The sequence below is a fragment of the Amblyomma mixtum genome, chromosome 7 (assembly GCF_055824585.1).
Source record: "Amblyomma mixtum isolate Tamu chromosome 7, ASM5582458v1, whole genome shotgun sequence".
NCBI classification, from domain to species: domain Eukaryota; kingdom Metazoa; phylum Arthropoda; class Arachnida; order Ixodida; family Ixodidae; genus Amblyomma; species Amblyomma mixtum.
Window position 1 is genome coordinate 38,193,516 of NC_143018.1, and position 11,546 is coordinate 38,205,061.

The 11,546-nt window shown below is 43.5% G+C and overlaps 1 protein-coding gene and 1 long non-coding RNA gene across 5 annotated transcripts; one reads left to right on the forward strand and one right to left on the reverse strand.

Annotated features, from left to right (window-relative positions):
- Positions 1 to 1,048: 1,048 nt before the first annotated feature.
- LOC149335697 (uncharacterized) lies at positions 1,049 to 5,309 on the reverse strand. The gene is made up of 2 exons (XR_016284090.1): positions 5,221 to 5,309; positions 1,049 to 4,330 (listed from the first exon to the last, which is right to left on the reverse strand). It is a non-coding gene; the product is annotated as an uncharacterized LOC149335697 (long non-coding RNA).
- A 279-nt stretch (positions 5,310 to 5,588) lies between these two features.
- On the forward strand, positions 5,589 to 11,004 carry LOC149335698 (uncharacterized). 4 transcript variants are annotated; one of them, XM_089552285.1, is made up of 4 exons: positions 5,589 to 5,603; positions 7,007 to 7,213; positions 8,801 to 9,194; positions 10,526 to 11,004. In XM_089552285.1, the coding sequence occupies exons 3-4, from the start codon at positions 8,875 to 8,877 to the stop codon at positions 10,872 to 10,874; spliced, it is 669 nt and encodes a 222-aa protein (XP_089408411.1). In that variant the 5' UTR covers positions 5,589 to 5,603; positions 7,007 to 7,213; positions 8,801 to 8,874; the 3' UTR covers positions 10,875 to 11,004. The 4 variants fall into 4 exon arrangements, with proteins under 4 accessions (XP_089408411.1, XP_089408409.1, XP_089408408.1 ...); XM_089552283.1 differs by lacking the exon at positions 5,589 to 5,603 and adding an exon at positions 5,610 to 6,210; XM_089552282.1 differs by lacking the exon at positions 5,589 to 5,603 and adding an exon at positions 5,610 to 6,130.
- The last annotated feature ends 542 nt before the right edge of the window (positions 11,005 to 11,546 follow it).

An 11,546-nucleotide genomic window follows, 5' to 3' on the forward strand; every position in this document is an offset into this window, starting at 1 on the left:
TGAAAAATTATTGAACTAGTACATGCACAGCATGACATTCGGATGCATGCGAGCACCGATTTGTGACCAATCCAGTGATTACTGGGCAAGGTCAGCATCTACTCGAGTTTTTTTTTATTGGTTCGTAGAGCCTATGGAGTGGGAACTAAACAAGTGAGGCAACATTCACACACACAGTGTTCTCACGCACTCTCAAGCCAGCCACTTGTTGTCTCACACTGAAAGCTTCTACTCCACTACGAACAAGTTGTGAGACGAAATAATGTTTTCTGTCTGTGTCATGTGGCTATACAAGACATTAAATTTCAGAAGAGGTCACATTGGCTGCCTACAGCCAACACTATCCGTGACTAAGGCTTTCAGTTGTAGTACTTACATATTTGTTCTGTTCCCATTACCCTTGTGAAATAATGAGTTGTACCTTTTGGTGTCACTGTTTTTACCACCCACCATTGGTTTTCACTGAGCAACATGTCTTGTTCACCGACTCGTGCAAGTATTCTCTGCACATCATGACAGTTATTGCGGAAACTCTACCTGGTAAGATACACTGCAGTGTGCAGACAGTTTTCCAATGCAGCTTATTTGTCACTAAAATTCGTAGCGCTATACAAGGCATACCAGTAACAGTGCTCCAAAGTGCCTGTTGATCTGCCATGGAATCCAATATGCATAACAATGGGGATGGTGTTATATAAAAGTTTAAAACTTTGATTTAATATCTGAATGCTACCAAGAACTAGCTACCTCACTTTCTTGGTGCTTGCAATTCATTATAATCACACAAGCTGTGATTATTAACCGTGCGTACAGTAAGGCATCCACAAACCAACAGATTTGACCATCACTAACAGCTGCAACAGTAGGATTTCTTTGGAAACTTGGCCAGTCTTACTTCTATACAGTAAAACTGCAGGTTGAATGTCACTCAGGAGCTAGAACAAGATAAAATGGTAAAGCAATAACTTGTATAATGACTGTAATGTGCAAGTGATGTCAGCCGAACTAGTTTTATTTAAGAAAAAGGAACAAGGAAAAAACAACTATGAACATTGAGGCCCATTTTTTATGTACTAAAAGGCATCAAGAAAAGCACACCATTAAGGATGGTAAGGCAAAGATTGACAGTTCATTCCAACACTTAGGATAAAGATACATTATCTCAAGAACTAAATAATGTTTCCAATTTACACTGCACTTGAGAAAGGAATGTGCCAAAGCTATATTTTTTAGACTAAGTGTTGGATGCAACATTGAAAAAGGAAGTCTGCCTGGTGTCTCAATAGAGACCTTTTAGCAAAAATAAACACCCTAAGTGCACATGATGCACGGCTATTCAGTTTTCTAAAGCAGTTAACACAACCACATTTGTCACCGCAAATATACAGGTGGTCTGAGAGAGTCTTGCGAAAGAATATTCTTGACCCACTGGGAACCTTGCTACACAGCAATCAAATCTGTCCGTGGCCAGTGCGCTTCTTTGGCTCGTGCCGTGTTCACAAGTGGAAAACGAAAATTGTTCACAACCGTTCACTTTAATATTTGATCACATAACACACCTCTTCTTTGGTATATGGCACCATGTAACACATCACAACATGGTCCTCATCAAAAGTATCCTTCTAGGCAGCTTCTGCAAAAATCTTGCAGCCAAGGTGGCAGATCCCCAAAAAGTGCAGTGTGAACGTTTGAAGGACACACTGCAGCTTTATGGAGCAGTCGATGCACTGGGGTGATAACTAAGTTCGTGCTTCTTCAAGGACTGCATGCACGAAAATGGCTTCCAGCAAAAACGACAGCTGAACGGTTTATCGCTCTTGTGGGTTCGCATGTGGCTATCCAGGCCCCACTTCCGTGCAAAAGTCATGGGACACAGCCGACAATGGTACGGCCTCTCACCCGTATGGATGCGAAGGTGCACCGTCAGGTTGCTCTTCACTGCGAAGCTTTTGCCACAACGAACACACTGGTACGGCTTCTCGCCTGTGTGGGTGCGGAGGTGGTCTTTCAGGACGTGTCCCCTTCTGAAGCTCTGGTTGCAGTAGGTGCACCGAAAAGGGCGCTCTCCAATGTACCTCCTCTGGAGGTCCCTGAAGCCGATGTAAGAAGCCATGGTGTTGCCACACTCAAGGTGCTGCTGGTTTGCTGCATGCAACTTCTGTCGAGGCGGTGAGCCATACATGCTCCTAGTGAAGACCAAGCCTGCACAATGGAAAGCATGCCATTTACAGAACGCAACAAACATACCTCGAGAATTGCCGGGCCACCTGGAAGAAGGAATGCATGCCGAGGATGGGCTTTCTAGGATTGCAGGCATATGTGGTATCGGCACACAGAAAATCGGTTTACAACTTGGTTTTGGAATAAGAGATTTTCTGGCTCAAAGTTTGCGCACACATCACATCCTAATGACAAATCATAGGTGGGCCATGATCGCAACACAGATGATTGAAACTGTAACAAATCTAAGGTTTATACATCCTATGCAACACAATCTTTCCGATGAAACAAGTAATAACAATGCACACCTCTTGGAAAAAATGCCTCTGAGATTGGGATAAAGAGAAGCTGTTAGGAAGACGAAGTAAAAACTGGGAAGCAAAAATTGGATGGTTAAAGCAAGCTTATTTTCCCAAGTACACATATATGAAAATTTCCATCCAGAAGCCTGACACAATAATAATGATTATTCTGATAATAATGATTATTCTTTATGTGCCAGGCCATGTGTAGAAGCCTCTAGTGAAACAATATGCACAAAGTAAAACAAAGCATCAAGTGAAATAAAAACACAGTGTGTGAACATGTGGTGCACAAGATAGCAAATTCTCAGGCACTTTTCAAGAAGCTGCATTGTAGTCAGAAGAGCACGCAAATAGCAATGTCTCGGCCATGTAGTCCATTGACTGGTGTAGTGAAAGCTTGCACTTCATCAACAATGTCTGAAGATAAGCTTCCAGTCTGAAACAAAAAAGATGAGGTCATCATTTCTAGCTAGAACTTCCATTTATCTCTTCCCAAGCATTTTTTTTTTTTTTTGGATTTTGCCAAATAGACACAGATGACAATCTTTTTTTGAAGCTGAGGTTGCTCAGTAAAATGGCAGAATGTGACAGTAAAAAATGGATGGGTAACTCCAGTGTACTCCTGACAAATCTGAACACCAATGTTGATCACAGAAATGCTTACTTAAAGATTCAGATGCTTTTTACGCTAACTACCAGGAACTGCATTTTGTCTGAACAGTGCCTATCTTTACAAAACAGTTATTTTGCTTAATAAACGCACATAGGAAGCGGACAACAGACTTCCAACTCAACACTATCTGGAGATGCAAGTCGATACACACTACCTGAAGGAAAAACAAAAGAAAATCACATTAGCTATTCCATGCAATAGTTGCACAATACTTGCTTCTTTTTTCTTACTCTTGCAAATTAATGAGGAGAGGTACCTCGAGCATTGTATACACACAGAAAAGACAGATATGACACCAGAAAACAGCAAAAGCATTGGAGAGGAACTTACACAATGGGCTTATCACAGCAGCTTAGCTTTTGAATATGCAGTTAAACACAGTAGACTTCTCTTTTAACAATAAGGAGAATTTGACTGCAGGGTTGGATAATGACAACGTATCAGCAAGGCACGTATTTTCTAAAATAGCAGCAGCAAAAAAAAAAGTACGACGAAAATCTTATACAATGCACCATAAGCAAAGGTCCATCCCATGCAGTTTTATCCTGCAGTGTGTAATGCAAGAAATACCAAACATTATCAATAAAAATCAAGAAACAGAATATAGTATGCTTCACAGCATGGTGACAAGCTATGAGTCGATGTCTCCAAGTGCTCTATGCGCATACGTGAACATGGCCATCGACAAAAACACTTGTGCAGTGCCCAGTTGTCAGCTGCAGTCCATGCGCATAGCTGCGTGAACACAACTGGCACATAGGCACGAGAGTTTAAGGTTCCCACTGTGCCTGCATACAGGTACACCCCCCTGTCAAAAGTATACAGCTTAAGAGATTTGCTTGTGAAGCATGTAGCATGCCTCATTATGCGTCATCAGCAATCTCTCCAAAGAAGAATGGCTTTGCATCCTCAATCCTCCCAAGCCACGTTAAACAGCTAGCTTAGAAGGAAACCTTTTGGGCTGTATACTTTTACAGGGGCTGTACATCAGGTGTTGTCACCAGTAATGCTATTTCACAGATAACAACTTCCAAATTATCATTATGCAGTGTATGAAGAAGGACAGAAGTTGTTTTGAAGCAGTGTTTGCCTGCAAACTTTTCTGTTAGCTCCTCGATGTCAGCTTCAATGCCTGCAAAAATTGACAAATCAAATGCAGTGAGCGCCTAACAAAAATCCAATGTTACAAACAGCTAGCTGTGCTTAATTCCTTCATGAATTCCACTAGTGCTCATATTTTTCAAACACAGGTTTATGAAGTGGAACGAAGGGACTGGTCAGGTTTTCCCGGGATACAGTTGCGACCCTAAAATCTAGATGGCGGGTTAGATTTTTCCACACTAGAACCATTGAGGAGTTTTTTTTTTTTTTTTTTTTTTTGTATAACGATGCCCTCGAGCAAAACCAAAAGTAGCAGCCGTTTTCGCATTCCATCGGCATTAACGAATGAGTCATGCCTAGTGCAACGCCTGCCTAGCAGTACAATGTATTGTGACATAAGTCATGCGCTACCGGTATCTGCGGAAGTATCGCAAGATATTTATGCTCGTTCTCTTTTAATGCTTGAGGGCTCAAATTATCGTGCAGCCCAGAGAGTATCTGAATTGGCCCGAGCTCAGACAGTGTCCTTGATGCGGTAGTGACACTTATGATATTTATGAGTAGTGCAGACACGAGAAAATATTTCTACTGCGACCTCTCGGGGCTGCACTAGGCGACCCTTTAATGCACTCTGATGCACAGGCGTCTGGAATGTATGAGCCGACAGGCACATAATTTTTTTTTTTTTTTTACGCCAGCCTAGTCCGCGGGCAACCCAACGTCTTTTGCGGCTAACCGTTTAGACAGCCTTCAGATTTGCTGTAGCCTTTAAAGAGCCCGTCTGTCACTGAGCGCTGACTTTCGGTTTAGGAAGCGCACAACCACAAAACTACCAAGCAGGCTTTCTTCAGCGTCAATATCACAAGTACTGAGCCCTCCACACTAGAAGTTTCACTGTAAGAGCACATTATTATCTTTCACCTCGGAGCAACACTTCGCCCTAAACGCACAAAAAAAGCCAAGTAATAAGCAGGCAATGTTCATAATCCGAACCGATCTTCACCGTCGTGTCCGCCATCGTTGATGCGCATTGTGATGCAGCTTTTCTAGCTGTGGATCAACCTGTGAACTGTCAGAACTGTGCTGTGCTGTGTCAGAAAAAAACTAAAAAGTATGCCAAATGTGTATTTTGTAGCAGTTTTTAGCTTCTGTCTGGCCATGGCAGCTAAAAGTTGGCTTCGATTGTGGACTCAAGGTAAACTTAGCTGTGAACAGCGCGAAAAACGCGAAATCGAAACTAAAGGCCTCTTTTTGCTCTTCCTTGATTCGCCTTTCTCTTTGTCTCTTTGGATTGCCATGGGGTGGTCTGTGCCGTCTAATTCTGCAGTTGTTTCTTCGCTGTGCGGGCTGATTCGTTGTGCGGGCTAGGAAATGTGCCCGCATGCCTACAAACTTTTACGATAACAAACAAACAACAACAAAAAAACGCCAGGCGCTGTGTTTTTCGGCGATGGACTTCAACGATAGAAGGCGCACACGCATGCGGTGTCGCGAACTGTGAACAGAGGTTTCACCTTCTCAGCTGTAGCTTTCCGTGCACTTTGCGTGGCTATTGACTTTCGTAGGGTATTATTTATGCGCCCTCATTGTTCGGCTGTGATCTGTTTCTGTGTCAAGATCAATTCATTAATTATCATTGAGTAATGCTTTGTGAGACAGCGCAGTCTTAACGTCTTTCATTTGTGGCCTTTAATTACCCGTTTGACATAGTCGATTTTTTATTGTTTTTTTGAAATTCTCAGCCACCAATTTCAGGTTATTGCCGGTACTACTCACCACTCTGCTGATCTCAACACGCAAAATAAGCAGCCTGCATGGAGTGGCCCATTAGGTGCTGCAGTGTGTTTACAGTGTGCTAATGTGTTTACTGTTGCCTGTGACACCCTGTTTAAACGCAGGGACACTGTTAAGGTGAATTGTTGTAGAGAAAACATTGTTGTGAAGCCGCGCAGCTTTCAAAGAAGTGTTTGTGCGTATAGGCTCGTAAACGAATGCCATATGTGTGGCTTGCAGCTGTGAGATGGTTACCTGTGTTTCACATATCGTGTGTCAGTGTTGGTAGCACCTGCATGCGGATCGTTTTAGTTTCAGCTGTTTGGCAGTTCTTTCGAACTGCATTTTGTGCACTTACAGCTATGTTTTTCAAGTTGATTTGTGGTCTCGTCAGATCGTGGTACTGCAAGAAGTTAGAGCCCTGGCTTAAACTCTGGAGTACCATTCACAAATGACCTTTGCGTTCCCTAAATTATGGCAGGTCTATTGCAAGTACATTGTGTACACATCATTGCCTTGGTTCACTCAGTCACCCTCTTGACAAAAAGAAAGGAAAAATTTTTAACAGCGTTGCAGCTACAGTGTTTTCGTCACTTGTCATGAATCCTTGAGAGTTAGCCCATTTCATTGCTAACTATAGTTCTGAGTTGCTGCCCAGTTTTCACCAGTTACTTTATCACTGCCAGTTTAGTAGATCACCTACTATAGTCTTACAAAAGCTAGAGTGTCAATGATATGTTTGTTTTAGAGTTCCTTTTTTTGCGACCTACTGTGCACTTTCTTGTGTGTCTGTTGTGTCTTTTTTCTCTCCTCTCTCTGTCGGGAACAACTTATGAAGTAGAAATGCTGGCACACGAAAGCTCTAAAACATTTTGCACTCATTTGCGTTGCTCAAACTGCCATTTCGCTTAATAATGATTCAACGTCTTTGCAGCTCGGACCTCACCGCACTCTTCTTGTCATGCTCACCAGCCTTGCTGGTTGGTGGCCACAAACTCTGCCAAGTACGGATCACTGTCAACAACAACAAAACGGAGATGGATGCTGAGATTGGGGATGCTCATCGATGACAGCAAGTTGCTATGGCTCCAAGTCTGCAGAAGCGGAAGTCAATGTTGAGCTCTAAAGCATTTCAAGAACAGTTGCGTGTCCTGCTTCCTTATATGAAACACTTAGGAGAACTCGTTTGAGACTTGTGGTATTGCTGTCAGATGAGTGCGATGGTCAAGGGCAGCATGTGTGAATGTGTAAATGTGGATTGTGAGTGCTACCATTGAAATTATTGGTGATGCTGCTTTTAACCAGAGAGCGTAGAATTAAAAAGGTCTTTTTGCCCATAAAGTCAAAGCTATGTTTTGACCCCGTGATCTTTTCCTTTCCTATACTGAGCAATATTTGTGCTGTCCAGAAAATCATGTCGCACTTTTTTGGGCTTCTTTTTGTTGCCTTGTGGAGTATTAAAGGGGACATTAAGGACAACTCGATCCAATTTCAGTTCTCAGCAGAAATTGATTTTTTGCCGTTTGCTGCCGATGTTGATGTTTGTTTGGCAGCAGGAGACAAATTGGATTCAAGCATTCAAAAATTGGATTCAAACATTTTCTGGCCTCTGATTCAAACTCATGGCATCAACATAGTAAGGGATTCGGGATCACCACCTTGAGGTGAATAGTGATGTAGTCTGGCTACTAGCTGTCTTGACATCACCATAATTCATTTGCGAAAACGATGGTGACACCTGTATTTAATTTTTTGGTCCTTTCTAGCTTATGAAAGCTTTAAATCTGGAAAGAGTGGCGCCTTTGTCATTAAAACACAGCAGTCAATACAGACTGACTTTAATTCGTCCTCAGTGTCCTTTTAGGAATTATAGCTCTTGAAGTATGTGATTATGAGCAATGGCTATGGAGGTTCATGATGACGATAAGACTTGAAATATAAGCTTTATAGTTTACCTCTCTGCCCTACCCGTTTCGTCAGTGCAACACAATGAAAGTATAGAAAAATCTCAAATCATTCCCTTGCCCTTTAATTGGTTTATCAGAACTGGTCGCGATATTCAGGTTTACCTTTCTTCATTGCTGGTTTTATGAATTACAACAAATATTCTTGTTTGAGATAATTTTTTCCAGTATGCTCGGTGACTGTATGTTAGTATGGTTCAATTGCACTTTGATGTGCTTAAGAACTGTCTCAATGAAAACTTGTCATCTGTCATTAGTTTTCCAGTGAGGATACGCTGAATTCATCACACATTGTCACTGCCACAGTCTATCTAAGCACCACAGAACTTTGGAGAATCGTTAAATTTTGCAGGCTGAATAAAGTAAACATGTTACTGTAATGAGCTACACATGTTAAGATACACAAAACATTTGACCAACACTGTTCCCATTTCGAGTTATTGATCAATTCGCCCTTGCCCTACCATAAGCTTGCCGTCCCGGTTAGCTCGATTGGTAGAGCAACTGCTGTGGTTCGAACCCCGGACCAGGATGAATTTTTCTTTAACTGCGAAGTTTCTGAGAAAGCTGTACAGCTTTCCTTTGTAGCCGTATGACTGTGCTTGGGTGGATGTCAATGAGTAATTACTCTCTTATTACAAATCTACTCCACCTTGGAGGATTCCCCTAAAACATTTCACTATGTTAAGATAGACTTTAGAATCCACAGCTGTCTTTATTGTAATGGCCTTGAGCTGTACAATATTCATTGTCTTAACTCGCAGAGTATGCAGATGCCAGGTATGGAAGCACCACGTTCAACGATGGGCTTGCAGATTCCAGTGGTGGCAATTTCCACATGGCCACCGAAGGGGTGATTTTGCTCGGTTCTGGCGACCGCCACCACATCAAACACCCGAGCGGAGACAGCGCGGTGCAACATCTGCAACAGCCTTCCACCGTGCAACCCTCCCAGGAGCTGCCTTTCTGGTGCAACGGTTGTGGCGCCTCCTTTGCTCACCATGAAGAGCTTGTGGAGCATGAGGCCGTGCACGTTGGCAGACAGCAGCACCACTGCCTGGTCTGCAGCAAGACATTCAGCCATCAAGCTCTTCTCCAGGAACACCTGTTGACCCATGACAGCCAGCCCTCGTTTCAATGCCTGCTGTGCTCAATGACGTGAGTGGCTGAAGTGTTGCCTGATGTCCCTCTTTGTTAAACGGGCATTAAAGGTGCGCTGAAGAGGAATCTTAACTCGTATCTTTACCGCTGGAACTCGCTGGAACTCTCTTGAACTCGGTGCCAGACAAGCGTCAACATAACCAGAGAGAAGCATAGAATCGGTTTTCACTAAGAACGAAACAAAATTTGCTCAGCAATAAATGAGTCTTTCGGTGCCGGACAAGCATCAGCATAACCAGAAAGAATCACACAATAAATTTTCACTTAGAACGAAAATTGGAGTGTGGTCCTTAAAGGTGTACTGAAGAGGAATCTGAACTCGTATTTTTACTGCTCGAACTCGATCTACACGTTCCGAACGTTCTTAAAAACTGCGAGTTATTGCCCTGTGCGGCCGATTTCCCTAGTTTAAATAGGATTAACGTCCGGCTCCCGCCTTTTTTTTTTTTTTAATTCCCCGCAAACGGTGGGTGGAGTTGACCAACCTTTCAACCAGTTCCGTGACGTCTTGCCTCTCTGCCATCGGCGGAGTGATACGTAGTGATCGGCAAAAGCAAAGAGTCCACGCATATTTTTATTTCTGTGGGCTTATTTGCAGCTATGTAGTCTCTCACTAGATCTATTTATTCACGGAAACCTAAAAAACAAAATAAACGCGAAAGAAAAGCCGCCACGCGACTGCTTGAAAGTCACTTCATGCGTTGGTCGATTCCTCTCACCGTTTGCGGGAATTAAAAAAAAAAAAGGCGGGAGCCAGGCTTTAATCCGATTCAAATTAGGGAAATTGGCTGCCCAGGGCAATTATTTGAAGTTTCTAAGAATGCTTGGAACGTGTAGATCGATTCCCCGCGGCAAAAAGACGAGTTCAGATTCCTCTTCAGTGCACCTTTAAGGACCACTCACTCCAATTTTCGTTATAAGTGAAAATCGATTCTGTGATACTTTATGGTTATGTTGATGCTTGTCCGGCACCAAAGGACTCATTTATTGCTGAGGAAATCTGATTTCAAAATTTTCCTGTCACTTAATTCAAACTCATTACATAAAGACCAGAAAGGACTCTGTGATGACTGCTTTCAAGGGAACGGCGGGGGATATAAATTGGTAAATGGGGGATATAAATTGGTAAATTGGTTTTCGAGGAAAGGAAATGGCGCAGTATCTGTCTCAAATCTTGCAGTGTCTGCGCTGTAAGAGAAGGGATAAACGATGGATTGAAATAAGAAAGGAAGAAAGAAATGCCGGGACCACCTGGAGATCTTTAATGTGCACTGACATCTGTCAGCACAGCACCATTTGTATTTACATGTCTCCCATTGGCTGCGCAGGTTTACTGCTCGGCATCATTTGACGAGGCACATGCGTAGCCATACTGAGCACCAGTCCTTCGCATGCGAGGTCTGTGGGGTCATCTTCGCCCGCAAGGACGTGCTGCTGAAACACCGGCAGACGCACGAGAATATCCGGCGCTACAAGTGCCCGCAGTGCACCAAAGCTTTCCTGCAGCGCTGCCACCTGGTGGAGCACCTGCGAATCCACACTGGAGAGCGCCCCTTCGCCTGCGACATCTGCAAGAAGAAGTTTGTGCAACGTTCCCACATGGTTGTGCACCGGCGAGGTCACACGAATGGAACCAACGTCCGAGCCCAAGCTTCCCAGGTGTCCCAAAGACCTTGAATCGGCTATGTGAATGAGGTTCACATCTGCAGAAAGTTTGTGTGGGCCCTCTCGCGGTTGTGTCTGAAAGGGTAACTCGAATGAAGACAATTGGAAATCATCCATAGAGTTAAACTTTTTGTTCATCTTCGGAGCAGCCTTTTTAATGCCTCTGTGGGCAACAATGTCTGAGTGACTTATGCCCAGCCCTCCCAGAGGGGGCAGCAACAACCATAGAGATAGCGCTGGGATTTAGTGGGGAAGACGGGCGAGTGGATGGGAAAAGCGTGACATTGACGAAGGGGAGGTTGGAGGATTGGTGGCGGAAATCAAGGGAGGGGTGAATTTCGAGGGGAAAGGGATAGACAGATTAGACATTGTAAGAGCGAAGGGGAAAGAAAGGGAAAATAAAAATAAATTAACAATGGGGGAAGTATAGGCTAGGTGGCGAAAGCTACCGCCCGGTACAAAGGGTAAAGCCATTATCATCCATCCATCCAGCTAAAGGTTCACTTCATCCCCCAGAGACAAGGACACACCGGTGGACTTAGTACTTAGTCGATGTCTTCATGAGTTTCTGGACTCCCTAATGCCGATTTCTTCGTTGAGTGGGTGATCCTATATTTGGCCAAGAGTTGTGGCCATTTCTTCAGATGGGTTTAGCTGGTGACTACGTGCTGCATCGATTTCTTG